Source organism: Thalia democratica, chromosome 1, assembly GCF_965202585.1.
Source record: "Thalia democratica chromosome 1, ktThaDemo2.hap1.1, whole genome shotgun sequence".
NCBI classification, from domain to species: Eukaryota; Metazoa; Chordata; class Thaliacea; order Salpida; family Salpidae; genus Thalia; species Thalia democratica.
The window spans coordinates 51,226,434-51,247,689 of NC_139165.1; the positions used below are offsets into that span (position 1 = coordinate 51,226,434).

The window sequence follows — 21,256 nt, forward strand, 5'->3', positions numbered from 1 at the left end:
AAACGTCTTTAGGATGTCTTGCTTTATAAAGTAAGAAAACACAATTGTATTTATGCACTACTATTCATCTTAAAAATAGTTTATCTCAACAACTTTTGAATATTCAAATTAGTTATTTACGTTGTGTACGACTCGATAACCGAAAGGTTCCTTTGTACACCAGGTCCTTAGACCAAACTTTTTGAGCGCTTTAGTCATGTTATTAATTAGTAAAATTAATCAAAAAATAGTTTAGCTTTTGATATTTTGAAATACCGCAATATTTCTTTTTGCATTTATTACCTAAAACTATTTATTTATTATGTTTTAGTATTAGATAAAAATTAGAGTTTTTAATATTTCTATTTATTTGTTACTATTTAAATATTAAAATCTTTATTCAAATCGTTAAATTATTTTAACTGAGTTCAAAAATTTTAATCTATCATATCCATTTACACTTTAATTCAAAAACAACCTTTGAAAAATACATAACTTAAAGAAAGCTCCGTTTTTTAAGCTAATTTAAAAAATGATTTAAATTTATTTGGTTTAACACCTTTAAAAGTCTTTATGAAGTAAAATAAAAAGTACATAACCAAAGTTTTAAACCTATAAAGCTTGTATTTTATTTAAATTTTTTACCAACTAAATCACTATTAAACATAATTAAAATAAGCAAATTTACAGCTTTTAAATACACAAACAAAACACATTAGCGTGTAGTTGTCGCTGGTATTTAAATTATAATATTCATATTGGTCCTATAAACGGTATTCCTATATCAATTGACATTTAATTTAAAACTAATCATCAAAAAATACATTAATTTAAAGAAAGCTGCTATTTTTATACTAAGTTTAAAAAAAACACGTTTAAATTGTTTTGATTTAAAAGCTTTATGAACTAAAATAAACAGTAAAGAACTAAAGTTTTTAAATATATAAACTTGTTTTTTACATACATTATTTATTAACTAAGTCAAAATTAAGCATAATTAAAATATACATATTTACAGCTTAAATACATAAACAAAACACTTTAATTTGAAGTTGTAGCTAGTAAGTAATTAATGTTCATATTGGTCCTATAAACGGTATAGGACTTAAAAAAATTTTTGCACGTTTTTTTGCACGAAGACTAAGTATTAGCTTTCAATTGCTACTTAAACAAAATGAACTATTTTCACTTGAAGCGTTTCGCATGTTACGTCACTATTGTTGTTTCCATGCAGTACGTAAGTAATTTTTTGTCTTAGTTTAGAAAACGGAGCTTTTTTTATTCAAGCATTTTTCAAGGAACATTTTTATTTTAAAAACAAACTTTGTCAAAATAAGATAGTAAGAATAAAAGTATTTTTAAAGTATTGCGTATAATTAGTTTATGAAAAATATTTGAAATAAATAAAAACAAAAATATGTAATATATAAAATTATCTTTAGTATCTAAAATACAACTTTTTTAAATTTTTATCCAAAAAATACTATTATTTTCTTTTAATAATATCAAAAATCGGTAAGTGCAAAAACATAAATAGTTATTTGTTTTATAAGCATCAAAACGTCGTAAGCAATATGTTTAAATTTCAGCTTATAACTACTTTTTATTTAATAAGCTTTTCTTTCCCGTATGTTGAAACAATGTTTTGATATTTTTCGAAAAATGTAAGTTTCAGATAAAAATATTCTTATTTTATATAAAAAATTATACATAGATTTAACATGAAACTTTCATAAATATTTAGCTTTTTAACCCAAGTTAATAGCTAATAAGTCCAGGGATTGAGGACTGTAAGTATAAGTTCATAAAATAGGTTTATATATTTAGTTTATGTTGCATACGGATGTGTTTGAAACTGATGTTTTCTTACCCTAAATAGTAAAGTTTTGAAACATTAAAAAACAAGAAATGAAGTCAAAAGATTTATTTTACTTAAGCTACTGCTTTGAAAAATCAAATGATAGAACATAAAAAGTATGTAGTTATAAGTCTATAGAGAAATGGTACTAACTTAACTACTAAACATTCAATAACTTTTTATTATCAACATGTAACAAAATATAATTCTTTTAAATCTATGGTATTTTTGACTGCTGGAAATTGATAGTTATTCATTTTTAAATAGTTCTGAAACATAATTAATTCTAAATCAATTAGCAAAAATAAATAAATATTTAATTAAAAGTTAAAAGTACATAGGAAAAATATTTTTATGATGAGACTGAATTAATTTACAGTAGGATTTCCACTTTTTAATATATTAATTCATTCCATCATAGTAAAAAGTAAAGATAAAAAAGTAGTATTAAAAGGGCACTTTATAAGTTGTACAATAAATACAAGTGAAAAAATCTTAAACTGTTTTTTTATCAAATATATAAGAAAAAAAAACATGATTTAAACATAAATAAAAGCTGTAGCGACTAGCAACTATAATATTTCCTTTTAAACTTCAATCATATATCTTTAACTTATAGTTTTAACTAAAAAAGTTTTCATAGTCACTCCACAGCAACTTAAGTTTTGAAAACTGGTTTCTTCAAGCTTTTTGTCAACGGCTGCAGACTGTTTTGGGGTCAAAAAGTTTTTCGAATCCCAAATAACTTCTTTTTTTGTAAACGGTATGTTTTGTACCCTTTCTATATTTGCAGGTGCCTAAGAATTAAACAAAGCTTTATAAAAAACTAACTCATTGTCATTCTTTTATAACCGTAAATTGCACACTAAAACAATTAAAATAAAATCTCCGTGTGTGAATTAAAAGAAGATAACTAAATGAATTATTAATCATAATGTAAATTTAAAACAGTTAGAGTATTACAGACATGAACAGATATACTAGGAACAGCTTAGTCTTACCACATTTTATAATGATTAAATGTTTGGTACTTTACTCAAGTTCACTTATAAACACTTTGAAAATATATATTTGAAATTAATTTTATATTCAATAAAAGTTTTGTACAAAATATTAATTAATTATGAAATAAAAAGTTTTAATCTAAGCATATGTTAAAACAAATCGGTTTAGAATGAATCCGGATTATTCGATAGTTTTATGTGCATTTATTTTTTGTTGTGTCTAGAAGAAAAAAATAGACTGGATTTTATGGTTAAACACTTAAATTCTTTTTAACAACTTAATCTTAGGCTGAAAAATGACTTGAAAAATATTTTTATAATCTAGTGAGTCGTTGACATAGTTTACAACACATAACGTACATAACTCACATAATTAGCATTTTTATACTATGTATGCAAGTGTTTATATTCAATTATTAAAAAAATACAGATTGTCACAAATTGAGAAAAACAAAAAGAAACTTTTTTTAAGTTCCTCAACTAAGTTAAAAGATACATTCTTTGTATACAAAGTTGTAAATACGTCTACAAACGATAAATAAAACAACTAAAGAAAATAAACCAAGTTGAAGAACTCTTTTGAAGAACTAAAGAGAAGAAGTCAGGTTTGCCCAGAGTTTATACTAGCATGGGAGAGCTTAATTGCTAATACTAGTGGACAGATTTTTTCTTACTATTAACTTCTAACCTATATCTAGAGCATATCGCCAAAGGTACAAAGATTAATCCGTGTTAATTAGGTGTTCTCACATAATTTACTCATGTTGCCAAAGTTTCGTATAAAGAAACTTTTATTATTCAAACTATCATAATACTTTCAGTAGTCAAATAAAATATGTATAAATTATACTCTTAACAAATTAAATGTTTATGAATGGTTTCTGTTTTTGTACAAATGTACAAATTTTACTGTTTTTATATGCAATTCATTTTCATAATGCAACAAAACTTTTACAAAGGTATAAGGTTTTTATAGCAATTAGCTAAACGAATGACTCATCTTAACATAAAAGGTATTTTAAAGTTTATAACATAACTCAAATAAACAAACTAACAAAAGCTATATCATTTTTTGCATACTTTGGAAACTTGTATCTGAAATTAATTTTTTAGAAGTTTTTCATCGTTTGCAAGTAAGTTCTTTTCGATATCATCACCAAGAAATCGAGCTAACATTTTTATTTCACTAGAAAAATTCAAAAACTACCGTCAAATAATTTTAGTCATATTTAAAGAAACTAACTTCTCATAGTTGGCTTTCATGTTCTCATACAGAACAAAATAAAGATTTTTGCAACGCTGACTTTCACTTCATAAATTTGGACAACTTTAAAGTAATCCCCATAACGTATTTTTCCCTCAATAAAAAGTTTGAAAAATTCATTAAACTGGCCATGTTTCCAGTTGTAGGTTTTGTCAAAACCAATATTGTGATGGTAATGTGAAACAGTAACGTCTTTAGGATGTCTTGCTTTATTAAGTTAGAAAACACAGCTGTTTTTGTATTGTACTATAGTCTCAAAAAAGTTTTATAACATTTTTTTAAAGTATGATACAATTTTTCAAGAAAATGATTAGAAAAATGCTCAGTTTGTGACATTTTTAAAATAACACCATATTTCCTTTTCATTTGTTATTAATTTTTTTCGTAGTTTTATAAATCTTAAGTTTTAACAATATATAGTTATTAAAAAGAGCTACTATTTGTATTTGATTTTTACTATTTAAATATTAATATCTTTGTTGAGAATGTTAAGTTGTTAAAACTGGGTTCAAAAGTTTTATTCATCGTATCGATTGACAATTAATTTAAAATTTATCATCAAAAAATGCATTAGTTTAGAGAAAGCTCCAATTTTTATACTAAGTTAAAAAAACACGTTTAAATTGTTTTGGTTTAAAAGCTTTATGGACTTAAATAAACAGTACAGAACTTAAGTTTTTAAATATATAAACTTGTTTTTTACTTACATTATTTATGAACTAAGTCACAGTTAAGCATAATTAAAATAAGCATATTTACAGCTTAAATACATAAACAAAACACACTAATGTGAAGTTGTAGCTTGAGGTTAAATATAAATGTTCATATTGGTCCTATAAACGGTATAGGACTTTAAAAAATTATGCACGATTTTTTGCACGAAGAGACGATCAATGATTTCAATTAGTACTTAAACAAAATGAACTATTTTCACTTGAACATTTTCGCATGTTACGTCACTATTGTTGTTTCCATGCAGCACGTAAGTAGATAAGTTTTTGTCTTAGTTTAGAAAACGGAGCTTTTTTAGTTCGTCGTTTTTCAAAGAAAGCTTTTAGTTTTAAAAATAAGCTTTGACAAATTAAGATAGTAAAGATAAAAGTCTTATTCAACTGTTAAATAGTATTGGTTTATAAAAAGTATTTAAAGTAAATAAAAATACAAATGTTTAGTAATAAATGTTATCTTTATTATTATTTACAACTTTTTTAATTTTTTCTCCAATGAATAGTTTTGTTTGCTATTAAATAAAATTAAAAACGGTAAATGTAAAACGTTAAATAGTTATATGTTTCATAAGACTGAAACCATCATGAAAAACATGTCTTAATCTCTGCTTGTAACTATTTCATATCATAAAACGCTTTTTATTACCGTATGTTGAAACAATGTTTTAATGTTTGAATAAATCATATAACATTTAGAAAAAAATAAAAATAAAAAGATTAACATAGGTTTAATACAAACCAAAAACTTTATAAAGTTTTACGATAATTAAAACAATCTAAAAACTGTTAGATTTAAAGTATGAAAAAATTAACTGACCGACGACTACATATTTTACATCAGGGTTGTTTTTTTTATAAGATTAAAGTTTAAATGGGTTTAACTAGTCTTGGTTTTAACATGCTTTCAGTAGACTGTTTTCCGAATCTCTCACAAAATGAAAAATGATTTGAAAGATTTTGTTTTATCTCTTCCCCTCCTCTGAGTTGTTGAAGCAAGTACAGCTGTAAAATAAATCAATTTTAGTTTAATTATTTTTGAACATACTTTTGAAAAAAAAATGTTATAACTACAATTTAATATGTATTAACAATCAGTTATTATTCTAGAGGTCTACAAACAGAAACTAAAATAAGTTTAGTCTTTTAAAGAAATTTATGACAAGTAACAACTATATAGTAGATAGTATAGTGCAAGAAAGTAAACAAGAGTTTTATAAATAACAACATTTTTAAATAATCGTAGTTTCAAACACTACTATATTATCTTTCATTTGAAGAACTTTTTCCCGAAAACTGATAAAACTTTCAATGTAAAATTATTCATAATAAAATCATGTATTTAATCCAATTAAAGATGTTATAACACAAAAGTAAAATTTATACTATTTTTCTTAATAACAATTTTGTTCATCAAAGAAACATAAAAAGCCTTAATTTTAAAATAGAAAATAAGGTTTTAAAGCATTTTAAAAAGTTATTTTTAGTTTATAAAGGTAATCAACTGTCTAATCGATTTATTTTTATGTTTAAGATTTTTTTAAAGAGGTTATTGTTTTATTCTAAAACACATGTTAATTTAAAAAATATGATAAAGTAGTAACTTAACTCAATTTTCTGAAAAATAAAGTATAAAAACTTCATAATAACGTTTACTAAAAACATTTAGGCTTTCGCATTAAAGAAAAAAATAACTGTTATAAACATTTTTAAACTAAATTGGTTTAATTTTTACTAATTTTAAGGTACTCTATATTAAAATGCGAAATAATAATTAGTTAATGTAAGATCCAGTTCTAAAATAGTTTAATTTTTTTTTTTGACGAAATAAATACGAAACGTTTATTAATACGATCTAGTTTAAAAGTTTTTTATCTGGCTAAACTATCTGTTTAACTTTTGAGATAGATCGTAAAAATTTAGCTAAAAAAAAATTAGCTGTACAAAAATTATTGAATTAAGAAGTATAATTTTTTGTCTTGACTAAAAAATATTGCTCAATTTACTGAGCTTATTAATTCTATTAGGTAAAAGAAAATTGCTCAGTGCAATTTACTACTTAATCAAAACTTGACAAGGTCAGTTTTTTTTTACTGAAATCGGGTAATAAATAGAATAGTAAATTTGTACATATATTTTTATATTTGATTTAATAGTACAATAGAAAAAAAAAATTTACCAATAAATAAGTCCACTAGATTTAGCAGGTAAAATATTAAGGTACCTTCAGTATAAAAAGTAGACTACTCGTTGATTTTAAAAGTGAAAACGAATTTAAATTTCTTTAAAGACATTAAGGACAAAAAGTAGTTTTAACAATAATAATTAAAAAAAATCTTAAACCATGATAGAATATTAATATAGAACAAACAATTATTTTCTACTAAATAATTTAAATTTACGGTTTTATCAGTGTACTAAAACAAAGTTGAATTTTATAGTTTTTTCTGAAATAAAAGATTAAAGTTTTATCGAACTCTAAGCTGGTGTTCATCAACCCATTAAAGTAAAAAATTAAAAAGTTTAATGGCTTCAAAAGTAAATAAAGTAGGAACAGTACAAGAAAACTACTAATAATCACAAGAGTTATATTTTTAACATCTGAAACATAATTTCTTTCCAATTATTAAGTTTTAAAAACAACGAAAGTAGCAGTTTTTACTACATAGTAGGTGTTGTTTTGTTCTTTTTAGTAGTTTAGTTAACATTATGAGTAAATTCATTGTTTAAGTACTGCATAATTACAGACTGCAATATAACTATTTATTTCGGAATTAGATAACAAACTTAGATAACTTAGATAACAAACAAAGATAACAAAATCACTTGATTTTTAAACTTATTTATAATTATCTTTAGTAAAAATTTTAAAAGCCGAATGTAAAAAATAGCTGTATAAACTTATAATTACTCAATTTTCCTAACTAATCTTGAAGCAATAAAAAGTTAAAGCTTATAGTTCAAAGCAAGTTATATAGTTCAAAGCAAGTGATGTATCATTATTTATCGCAAAAGGATCATTTTTAATCGTAACGACATATTTTTGAGTATATATCTTTATTTTAAAACTTATAAACCGGCAGGTTCAAAAACAATAACTTTAAAACTTACCATCCAAGTAGTACCACTTTTTTTTACAATAACCCAATCACCTTTATCTCCTTTAAAATCGCGAGCTGATAATATTGATGAATAAGGAAAAGTTATTGAGTTTATCAACTAGACGGGCAAGTTAGTTATTTTGACATCTGGATATTTTGACATGAGTTCCAGTTAATTTATATTAAAAAAAATCTAATAGTTTTTTTTTTTAACTTAAATATTAGCTAATGTCTACTAAGTCTTAAAAGCACTTAAAATTTACTTCAAATGTTTTACATGGTTAAAATTTCTTAAAAGTAAATTTTTAAAAGTAATCTATACACAATGTGTATACAAACTTTGTTTTGGAATAAATATGTTATTTGATTTTAAAAATGTTAATTTTTATAAAAGAAACGTCCGAGTAAAAAATAGTCAAATCGCTCACCGTGCAAAAACTTAAAAGTTAAGATAATTTACTAAATAGAAAGGGGTTTCTCTTTATTAACAAAATTTATATGTAACTAAGTTTGAAAAACTTCAGGAGGATCTAACGACTTTCTTAATTATTAAGTACATGCTTATCAAATAATGTTAACGGTTTTATATTGTTAAAAGTTTTTTGATAGTATTATGTAGAAAAGATGTATATAACAATGCAGAGACTAATCTAATTTTTTTAGAAATAAACCAGAACGCATATAGTACAGGTACGCCTGATAAGTTTTGATTCGTTAGATTGGTTTTACAAAAAAAAATGTTAAAAATATCAGAGATAAAGTTATAATGTTATATCATAAACACAAATTAAGTATGACTAGAGGGCTTTCTGAACACAATGTCGTTAGACCAAATATTTTTAGAATTTTTTTTAGTGCTGAATCACATTGAACAAGGCTAGAAACCAAAAAGAACTTGTTTGTAAGGAAATATTTTCCAACTATTGGTGTGTCACTGCCTATATAACATTAATTGCTCTTCGGAGTATACTTTGAAACTAGTCAATATTTAATTGGCAGCGAAATGCCATTTGTCAAGAAATAAAGCATTTAAGTACACAAAATTTTTTCAATTAAAAATATCCAATAAAGAGTCCAAATAATTTTAAAAGAAAACTTTTTTAAGTGTTTTAAAAAGTTAAAGTATAGTTTCGAATTACGAACCTAAAGTTGATTCCTTAAAACTTAAGCTTCATAAACTCTTTGCAGGCAGCATGGAGTTTGCTGACCGCTGGTCTAGTTGCTCATGTATATTGTTGAAAAGTGCCAGCTGAAAGTGTTTTTACAATGTTAGAGAACAAACATTTTTTTGAATACCTTGTGCCTTAAGTTTCAAAATGAAATTTTTATTACTAATCATCTTTTCAACTTAAGTTAATAGCTAATAAGTTCAGGGATTGAGAACTGTAAGTATATGTTCATCACATAGGTTTATATATTTAGTTTATGTTGCATACGGATGTGTTTAAAACTGATGTTTTTTTTTAACCCTTAAATAGTAAGGTTTTAAAACAGCAAAAAATAAGAGTTGAGGTCAACAGATATTTTTTACTTATATTTTAAGCTACTGCTTTGAAAAATCAAAAGATAGAACATAAAAAGTATGTAGTTATAAGTCTGTAGAGAAATGGTACTGACTACAAAGTATTCAATAACTTTTTAACAACAACATGTAACATTTTTTCTTTTTAGTTTGGTTGTAATTTTCACTTTTTAAAGATAATTATTTGTTCTCAGATATTTCTGAAATATAATTATTCCTAAATTATTTATCAAGTATAAAATATATTTAAACAAAACTTAAACAAAAGTTAAAAGTACAAAGGGAAAATATTTTTATTTTGATACTGTATAAATTTGTAGTAGGCTTTTTAATTTCTAATATATTAGATTATTATATCACAGTAAAAAGTAAAGATAAAAAAAATAGTATTAAATGGACACGTTATAATATGTACATTGTACAATAAATACAAGTGGAAAAAATCTTAAACTGGTTTTTTATCAAATACATAAGAAAACAAAATCATGATTTAAACATAAATAAAAGCTGTAGCGACTAGCAGTTATAATGTTTCTTTTTAACCTTCAAATATATATCTTTAACTTCTAGTTTTAACTAAAAATGTTTTCGTAGTCACTCCACAAAAACTTAAATTTTGGAAATTTTTTATTGGCTTCTTCAAGCTTTTTGTCAACGGCAGCGGACTGTTTTGGGGTGAAAAAGTTCTTCCAATCCCCAATAACTCCTTTTCTTGTAAACGGCATGTTTTGTACCCTTTCTATATTTGCAGGTGCCTAAGAAAAAACAAAGCTTTATAAAATTTAATTCATTATTTTTTTTTTATAACCATAAAGTGTGTCGTGAACTATTTTTGTTGTCTTTTTAAGAGAATCATTACGGCTGCTTTCTTTTGTAAATTGTCTATCATTAGTTGTTTCTGATGGGTTAGCTTGTGGTTGTGTTTTATCTTATAATTATTTTACTTTTCTCTCTGCTGTTTGTCTCTTAATTTGCAATGATCATTGACCAAATATCAATTCAGTTATTGCTCTCAGCTGCACACAAACAAACTAACTGCAAAACATCAAAAATGTATATTTGTTTTGTTTCATATGAAACATTGCAATAGTGTTCGAATTCTCTGGTATCCAGGGTTCAACCAATGAATACAAGAGCCAGACAAAAAATGACTATATTCGAACACTGATGCAATGTTTCATAAGAAACTAAACAAATATACATTTTTGATGTTTTGCAGTTAGTTTGTTTGTGTGCAGCTGAGAGCAACAACTGAAATGATATTTGGTCAATGATCATTGCAAATTAAGAGACAAACAGCAGAGAGAAAAGCAAAATAATTTTAAGATAAAACACAACCACAAGCTAACCCATCAGAAACAACTAATGATAGACAATTTACAAAAGAAAGCAGCCGTACTGATTCTCTTAAAAAAACAACAAAAATAGTTCAAAATGTTATCAACCTATTAACAATAAAACAGAACAGGTTAAACCTCAAAGAGAAGTTTTTAAACTACATTTAAAACTAGATAAGTTGATAAAGAAGGTCTAAAAATTAAACAAAATGTTGAAAGTATTAAACTTAAGATTAAAGAGTTAACAAGTAAATTTTTAGGAAGGCTAATGTAAAATTTTTGTATTATAGGGTTTAGTTAGACATGACAGTTGAGTGATGTTTCTGTATGACTAAGCAAATGTTTTTTTTTGTGGAAATACTTTAATCTTAAAACTTTATAAATCCAATTAATGCTGTTTTACAAAAGATTTTTTTTGAATTAATTATTTTGATAAAACTTATATTTTTATATAAAAAGTAACAAAAAAATATATTTTAGAATGTGAAAGCCAGATACTTGATTTTTTTAAATCAATATTCTACTTAAATTTCATTTATAAACTAGTTTCATGACTAGTTTGAATTTATACAATCTTTAATTTGTTATTTTTTTATTTTATATTTTTGCTTTCTACCAATTATATTTAGGTGCAGCAACCACATTGAATCCTGTCAGAAAGAGGGAAGCAGAGGGTAGATTGAAGATCCTCTTCCAAAAGGGGCATACAAAAACATTTAAAATAAAATCTGTGTGTGTGAATAAAAAGAAGAAAACTAAACAAATTATTAGTCTGTTAATTTGAAACAATTAGAGTATTATAGCCATGAACAGATATACTAGGAACAGCTTAGTATTACCACATTTTATAATGTTTAAATGTTTGGTACTTTACTCAAGTTAACTTATAAACACTTGCAATATATTTTTGAATTTTTAGGTACAAAATAATTATGAAAGAAAGGGTTTAAGTCTAAACATATTTTAGAACAAATCGGTTTAGAATAAATCGGATTATTCGATAGTTTTATGTGCATTTATTTGTGCTTGTGAATAGAAGAAAAAAAAGACTGGTTTTTAAGGATAAACATTTAAATTCTTTTTAAGAACATAATGTTAGGCTGAAAAATAACTTAAAATTTTTTATTTTTATTTAGTAAGTCATATACAATGTTTACAACACTTAACGTACATTACTCACATAATTAGCTTTTGTATACTATGTATGTAAGTGTTTATATTTTATTAATTAACTAAAAAGAAATTGTCACAAATTGACAAAAACAAAAAGAAACTATTTTTTTCAAGTTTTTCAACTAAGTTTGGAGATCATACTTTCTCTTTGTATACAAAAGTATAAAAAATTTCTACAAACAGCAAAGAAAACCAATTAACAATAAACCAAGTTGAAGAACTAAAGAGAAGCAGTCAGGTTTGCCCAGAGTTTATACTAGCATGGGAGAGCTTAATTGCTAATATTAATGGATAGATTTTTTTCTTACTATTAACTTCTAACCTATATCTAGAGCATATCGCCAAAGGTACAAAGATTAATCCGTGTTAATTAGAAGTTCTCACATAGTTTACTCATGTTGCCAAAGGTTTGTTTGTAAAAATTTTTAGTGAAAAAAATTATTTACGAACTCAGCAGTCAAATAAAACAAAGTATGTATAAATTATACTGTTAACAAATTAAATGTTTATGAATGTTTTCTGTTAAAAGCTGCTAGTTTTTTGTACAAGTGTACAGAGTTTACTGTTTTTATATGCAATTCATTTTCATGATGCAACAAAACAAATTTTTAAAAAAGGTATAAGGTTTTTATAGCAATTAATTAAAAAAATAATTCATCTACACATAAAAGGTGTTTTAAAACATATAACATATTTTATAAAAACAAACTAACAAAAACTTTATCATTTTTTTGCATACTTTGGAAACTTGTAGCTGAAGTTATTTTTTTTAGAAGTTTTTTATCGTTTGCAAGTAAGTTCTTTTCGATATCATCACCAAGAAATCGAGCTAACATTTTTATTTCACTAGAAAAATTCAAAAATTACCGTCAAATATTTTTAGTCACATTTAAAGAAACTAACTTCTCATAGTTGGTTTTCATGTTCTCGTACAAAATAAAATAAACATTTTTGCAACGCTGACTTTCACTCCATAAATTTGGAACAACTTTAAAATAATTTCCATAAGGTATTTTTCCCTCAATAAATAGTTCGAAAAAGTCATTAAACTGACCATGTTTCCAGTTGTAGGTTTTGTCAAAACCAACAATGTGATGGTAATACGAAACAGCAACGTCTTTAGGATGTCTTGCTTTATAAAGTAAGAAAACATAATTGTATTTGTGCACTATTATAATCTCAAAAAAGTTTTATTAAATTTTTTAAAGTATGCTTTTTTTTTTAAGTAAACGATTAGAAAAATGCTTAGTTTGTAATACTTTTAAAATACCAAAATGTTTCTTTTTTATTTGTTGTTAAATTTTTTTTTGTACTTTTATAAATCTTGTTTTTTAGTATTAAATAAGTATTAAAAAGAGCTACTATTTTTATTTAATTTTTACTATTTAATCAATAATATCTTTATTGAGAATGTTAAGTTGTTAAACTAGGTTCAAAAGTATTATTTATCAAATCGATTAACATTTAGTTTGAAACTAATCATCAAAAAATACATTAATTTAGAGAAAGCTCCAATTTTTTTACTAAGTTAAAAAAAAAACACGTTTAAATTGTTTTGGTTTAAAAGCTTTATGAACTAAAATAAACAGTACAGAATTAAAGTTTTTAAAAATATAAACTTTTTTTTTACTTACATTATTTATGAACTAAGTCACAGTTAAGCATAATTAAAATAAGCATATTTACAGCTTAAATACATTAACAAAACACACTAATGTGAAGTTGTAGCCAGAGGTTAAATATAAATGTTCATATTGGTCCTATAAACGGTATAGGACTTAAAAAAATTTTTGCACGATTTTTTGCACGAAGACTAAATGTTAGTTTTCAATTAGTACTTAAACAAAATGAACTATTTTCACTTGAAGCGTTTCGCATGTTACGTCACTATTGTTGTTTCCATGCTGCACTTAAGTCGATAAGTTTTTGCCTTAGTTTAGAAAACGGAGCTTTTTTAGTTCGTCGTTTTTCGAAAAAAGCTTATAGTTTTAGAAATAAACTTTGACAAATTAAGAAAGTAAAGATAAAAGTATACTTCAAGTATTAAATAGTATTGGGTTTTAAAAAGTATTTAAAGTAAATAAAAATTTAAATGTTTAATAATGAATGTTATCTTTATTATTTATTTACAGCTTTTTTATACTTTTTTATCCAATAATTAGTACTGTTTTTTTTTAATAATATTAAAAACGGTAAAAGTTAAACGATAAATAGTTATATATTTCTAAAGACTGAAACCGTCATAAGAAATATGTTTTAATCACAGCATATAATTATTTTCTATCTTAAAACGCTTTTTATTCCCGTATGTTGAAACAATATTTTTTTGTTTAAATAAAACATATAACCTTCAGAAAAAAAATATATATAAAAAGATTTACGTAGGTTGAATACAAATTAAAATACTTTATAAAGCTTTACGATAATTAAAACAATCTAAAAACTGTTAGATTTAAAATATGAAAAAATTAACTGACCGACGACTACATATTTTACATCAGGGTTGTTTTTTATAAGATCAAAGTTTAAATGGGTTTTAACCAGTCTTGGTTTTAACATGCTTTCAGTAGAATGTTTTCCAAATCTCTCAAGAAATGAAAAATGATTCGAAAGATTTTGTTTTATTTCTTCCCCTCCTCTGAGTTGTTGAAGCAAGTAAAGCTAAAAAATAAATTAATTTTAGTTTTATCAATTTTGTTTATGTTAAGAAAACTTCTATAACATTATATTAGAATGTATTATTAATAGGTTATATTTGTTTAGGTTTATTTACAAACAAAAATTAACTTTAGTTTTATGTCTTAAAGACATTTTCAACATGTATCAACTATAAAGTATAGTGCAAGAACGTACACAAGAGTTTTATAAATAACAACATTTTAGAGCAATAGCAGTTTTAAACACAAATAAATTATTTTTTGTTATAAAACTATTTACCTAAATTTGGTAGGAATTTCATATGAAATTTTAAAATAAGATTATGTATTTAATCCGAAGGAAGACTTTATAAAATAAAAGTGAAGTTTATAATATTTTTAATAACTACTGTTTTCTTCAAAAAATCATAAAAAAAAGCTTTTTATTCAAAGCAACATAAGGTGTTAAGCATTTTAAAAAGTTATTTTAGTTTATTAAGTTAAGCGACCGTCTAAAAGTTTTATTTTTCATACTTTAGATTTTCATATTGGTAATGACGTAAATTTAAATATTTTAAGGTATTCTCAAACACTTGTTAATTAAAAAAGTACAACAAAATCGTAAATTAAGTCAGTTTTTAAAAAAATATTTTTTCAAAACTTCATCATAAAATGGATTAAAAAAGTTTAGTCTTTTGTATTTAAGATAGGACAAAATACGATCAAGAAACTTTTAAAATATTTAAGTTAAATTATTTTAAACTTTTCTTGGTATTTCATAGCATTATTATATTAATTAGTTAATATAATATCTATCACATAAGTAAATTAATAAACTAAAATTTTCATATAACATAAAACGAAATAATATTACGATCTAGTTAAGTAATTTTTTATCTCACTAAACTATTTGTTTAACTTTTGATGATTGACCATAAAAATTCAGCTAAAAAAAATTATTACTAAACCAACTATTGAATTTAATATTGTAAGTTATAAAAAAATAATAAATGTCTAATAATAAATATGTCTACTAGAATTAAAAAGTAAAATATTAAGGTACTTTAGGATCAAAAAGCAGACTATTCGTTGATTTTACTGGCAAAAACAATTTTGAAGTATTTAAAGAAAAAAAATTGTAAAGCAGTTGAAATGACTTCTGAGATTTTTAATACTAAATATCAATGGATTTGACATAAATTTTTACATTAATAAGCTAACAATAGTAAATTTTTCAAAAGTTTTTAATGACAAAAGGTAGCTTTTACAATTATATTATTCTTTCTTCTTAAACCGTTAATGAGTATTTACTTTAGTAAACAACTTGTTTTTACGAAATCATTTTAAACTTGTGTTTTATCAAACTTACTAAAGCAAAGTTGATCTGTATAATTTTTCGTGTAAAGAAGAAACAAAATTTTATCAAACTCTAAGCTGATGTTTATCGAGCCATTAAAGTATAATTTTAAAAATGTTTAATCGCTTCAAAAGTAAAAAAAAATAGTAATATTTCAAGAAAACTATGAGTTATAATAAAGCTTATATTTGTAACTTCTAAAACATAACTTTTTATTAACAATAAAAGTTTTTAAATAACAAAAATCAGCAGGTTTTTTACGTTTTAGGTGTTGTTTTGTTCATTTTAGTAGTTTGATGGATTACTGATTTATTTGTTAAGTTAAAGTTATGAGTAAAAAGTCATTGTTTCAATATTGCTCAATTGCAGACAATCTATTTTGAAATTAGCAAACAAAAACATCAAAGTTACTTGAATTTTAAATCTATTGTTTATTTTATGCTTAAATTATCTCTTATTTATTTTACAAACAAATTTTATTTAAAACTTTTAAGCCGAATGAAAAAAAGTGTATAAACTTATGGTTGACTAAATTAATCATCTAATAAGTCAAAAAAACAAAATTATTCTGCAAAGAATACACTTATTATTATTATAGGTATAGATTATTTTTGTTGTGATAGTTGTAAGTTTAAAAACAGACTGTACTTAATAAGTATTTTGTTTTTTTAAAAAACAAATTTTTTTCATTGAAAATTAACCCTAATAACCTAAAGCAGGGCTTCCTAAACTCATTTTCATGATCAGCCCCTGGCAGCAATAAAAAAAAATCGCTCCCTGTTCAAAGATCGGCTGGCAAGATTATCCAGTGTCAGTATCAAATCAATTATTCCCCTGAGCTTTATTTTTAATGTTCATTACAAACCCAAGCATAAAGTTACTTATTACCGCCTTACTAGTTATCGGTTTCTTCCAGTCCAAAGTTTCATAATCTGCCTCTTACTATTTTTTGCTCTCCAACTTAATAGATTTTTCAAAAAGGGGCGATATTAAACTTTTTGGGAAATACTGATCTATAGGTATATATATTTGAGAAAAATGTCTACATTAAAAAAAAAAAAAAAGTATATTTATAACACAACATGCTTCATCGGTATAAATTGTTTAATTGATATAGTTTTGTGGAGTTATAACGTAAACCAAAAAATAAAAGATAACTAAAATTAACTAAAACTTCAAAACAGACTGTTCACAAAAAGAAAGTTAGGATGCAATAAAAATTTAAAGCTTGTGCATTTATACAGCTTAAAAGCAAGCGATATATTATAACTTATCGAAAAAAGAACGTTTTCGACTGTAACGAAGGGCTTTCGAAATATTTTTATGTATAATATTTTAACTATTGGATCTTGACACTTTGTAATACTCATCAGTATGAAGATTTAAAAACAACAACTTAAAAACTTACCATCCAAGTAGTACCACTTTTTGGGTAACTTACGACAACCCAATCACCTTTATCTCCTTTAAAATCGAGAGCTGATAATATTGATGAATCAGGAAAAGTTATTGAATTTATGAACTCTCCGTAGCCGGGCAAGTTAGTTATTTTGACATCTGGATATTTTGACATGAGTTCCAGTTTATTTTTTGAAAAAAAAAATTAATTAAATTCTATCATAAACTTAAACAATGTCTATTAATGTCTATTAAGCTTTACAAACACTTCCAGATTATTTCAACTACTTTTAAATGCATTAAAAATTCATAGAAAATAGCTATTCTAAGTAATCTACTCATAGTATGTTAACAAGTTTTTGTATTCATTTAAAAGAATATTAAAACAAGCTTATACTTAAATATAAATGTTTTAAATCCTTCGAATATTAGCCTGTTTAGTAAAGAGATATTTTCAAATGCATTTTATATTACAGCAAATATTTGCCTTTGTTTAGAGAAAACACTTTTTTATAGAAAAAGTTGTGTGCTGCAATTTACAACTGCAAACAAATAAAAAATGATTTTTATAAACTTGGATGCTTAAAAAACTTGATTTCTGTAAACTAAGTAACTTTATAAAAAAAATTCAAAGCTTTTATTATACTTTTTAGAGTTGTTTAAGTAGAGCTAAAACAAACAAAAAAAATATCGAATTCCACAAAAAAGTAGTAAGGTAGACATTAGTACTAATAATTTGCATGTATTCCAATAAAAAAGAAGTTTTTATTTTCTATTTAAAAGTTTATTATATAATTTAAGCAAAATTGGTGACAAAAGTAGTCCTTAACACTTTAAACAAAAGCAACACTGTAAAATGCATGCTAAATGGAGCTTTGTTTAAATTATTTTTTAGCTGTATAAATTTCTATAATAGTTTAAATGATAATCAGTTGCTTAATAAGACCTTAACTAAACCTTTATACTTTTATTTAAAACTTTTTAGTTTTTTAGCTTACTTGTCTTATAATATTGGTTACTTTATTCCTTTTTTTCGTGCTTAAAAAATAACTTCCTTGATTAATTGTTTATCGAACAATAAAATAAATTGCTTTAAAAATGTAATCAAAGGACCTGGTGTAGAAAAAATCTTTCAGTTCTTGAATCACACTTAATACTTCTAAATAACTTAATACTTCAGGATTGTGTTATTGAAAAATTAAAATAAAAAACAATTCATTTATTAGCTGTTTATACGGTAACTCTAAAAAAATACAACTAAAAATAACTATCACAAACAATTTTAAACAAACTTGTGCATTTTACCAAGCTTTATTGATCGGTTTCTACACTATATTTGTCATTATCAAAACAAGCTAGAATCAGTAGAATAGTGTCAAAAGCTAAAATAGAAGTTTTAGAAACTGTATGAAAATTATACTAACAAAAAGTTATTTTAAACACCTATAACTAAAAAACTATGCTACTTTTAAATGTTTTAAATCAAAATATGACAACAAAAACTTTTAACAAAACAAATATTTTTCAAATATGTTATCAGTTTGTGTACAGTTGGAAAAATAATCAAACTAATTTTAAATTATATAACTTATCTAATACAATCAAAACAAAATAAAAATAAACAATGTTAAATTAAGCGTTAACAATTAATCAACATACTACGTAACACAACTAATTTCAAAGTAAAATTAAAAGGATTAATCAAACAAAGAAAGTGTATAATCGAATTATTTTTGTTTGCGTAACATTGACTTGTTATTATGAACAAGTATAGCTTCAGTTTAAACTGGATCAAAAGCATTAGATCATTTTCATAATATAGTAAAACTTAAATCACTATTACTCATTGGTGCTAGCTATTGATGAATTTTTCATAGCATTCTTGGTTGAACTTGAAATACAGACAGATCAGCGTTAAATACTAATATCATTCAAAACAAATTTAATCTAACAAACGAAGAACTTGGATATTCGTTTTTTAGTAGCATTTTTTTATTACAACTATTAAATAAGTCGAATAAACCTAGGGCGAGCAGATTTATCTGGCTCTGTTAAACAAAGTATTATTTAATATTACTTTTATTTTGTACTGAAGTACGATCGGATATTTAAATACTGTCAAGTAAATATTGGTTATTTGACAACAGAAGTTATGAATATAAAATATTATAATTCTATAAAGACGTCCAGAAATGAATTTTTATAATTTGATTCAGTTTCTTTAAATGAAGTTGATAGCATTGTGTGCTAAATTCAACTTATCAAAAAACAATGAGTTAATTCTTACACTGTTGCTGATGATAAAATAACCGTCTTTAATCTACATACCTGAAATATTTACAGTTTGAATTGAACTCTGATAGTTTTTAACGTTCAAGATGTCCCATTAATACATATGACAATGTGGGTCCTAGTTGAGACCCAATTGCTATTCCGTCGTATTTACGATACAGGACGTTATTGAAACTAAACTCCACTTTTTAAGTATTATTAATTGAATAAATTAGACTTTTTAGAATTGGATTTTCCAAGCTGTGTATCATTTCAGCACTAATATTGATAAGTTCATTCAATATTAAATTTATCAAATAAGGTTTTTACAACGAATGACAAAAAAATTGTAATACAGAAATTACAGAAATGTGTACCGTAGCAACTAAAACAAAACTATTGCACTAACTAAATAACTTTTAATATTGATAGAAACTATATTCATTTAACCAACTAGTAACAAAACTAAAAAAACAGTCAAAACTCTTAAGTGTGGGTGATTTCCTGTTTAGCTAAATTTGTATTCAAAATAGGTTGTTATTTACACAACATTGCTTCATTCTAACTAAATTTTTATTACAACACCTTTTTTAAAAGTTTTTTTATTAAATTTTTTATTTCTACAATATATTGTGTGATCTTATACAGTTTTTTTTTTCTCAAAGATGCTCTTCAGTTCTTTCTACTAATAGTCTTGAAGTGAATCCAGTATAAATTATGCTTTCAGCGTGTATATTAATTTACTACGTTATTAATTCATTAATTATATTAATTCATGAACTGTTGTTTTTTATTGCTAAAGTACTTACTTAATTTATTTATGGAGTAAATAAATTTTGAAATCTTCAACAAATTCTGCAATTAGTTCTTCCAATTTTTTTTTATAATCAATAATAGCAATATGAGCGAAGAATTTTGATAATGTTTCTAAACTTTTAAACACATCTTTGAGGATCTTTGTGGTCAATGATCACTTTGAAGAAAAAATTTTATGTATACGAGAAAATTAAAACTGTCCATAACTTAACGAAAACTACTGTTTTATGTTTAAAATATCTTAAGTTTCATAAATACAACAACACTAGTTAAGAATTAACAGAGAAAACTAAAATAAGTGAATTATACATTTACTTTGAAAATAACTTCAGTTATGAATTTCACTAAAAAAATTATATTTTAAATTGTAGTTTACATTTGCAGTAACTTAGAGAAACACCGGTGTAAAAAGATGCTTTTGTAGTTTTGTAAAAGCTGTGAACTCTTAGTATTTCAAAAAATTATCATTTGAAATTATTTAAAAGTAAAATTCATAAATTTAGAAAAAAGTACTAATGGTACTTCTATTATTATTTAACTATTTTCTTAAGCTTCTTTATAGAATGATACAAGTGGTAAAGATTTTTTTAACTTCCATGTTTAGACTAAAGTTTATATGTTTAATTTTTAATGGAATACATTAAGTACATTGCTCAAAAGAAAACAAATTAATAAAAATATCTTTATACGTAAAATACATCAAATTTTTGAAGTTACTTATAAAATGCTGTTTTTAAAGTTAAATCTTCATGCTAACAGAAAATAAGTTAACGTTGTTCTGGATATTTGTATTAAAAAGTTATTTATATTAAAGT

General features: G+C 24.0%; 1 protein-coding gene across 2 annotated transcripts; it reads right to left on the reverse strand.

Moving 5' to 3' along the window:
* Positions 1 to 9,728: 9,728 nt before the first annotated feature.
* Positions 9,729 to 17,584, reverse strand: LOC145830276 (sulfotransferase ssu-1-like). 2 transcript variants are annotated; one of them, XM_082938237.1, is made up of 5 exons: positions 17,365 to 17,584; positions 14,441 to 14,624; positions 12,867 to 13,080; positions 12,677 to 12,809; positions 9,729 to 10,208 (listed from the first exon to the last, which is right to left on the reverse strand). In XM_082938237.1, the coding sequence occupies exons 1-5, from the start codon at positions 17,527 to 17,529 to the stop codon at positions 10,026 to 10,028; spliced, it is 879 nt and encodes a 292-aa protein (XP_082794363.1). In that variant the 5' UTR covers positions 17,530 to 17,584; the 3' UTR covers positions 9,729 to 10,025. The 2 variants fall into 2 exon arrangements, with proteins under 2 accessions (XP_082794363.1, XP_082794355.1); XM_082938229.1 differs by having other exon boundaries at positions 12,867 to 13,095.
* Between the last annotated feature and the right edge of the window lie 3,672 nt (positions 17,585 to 21,256).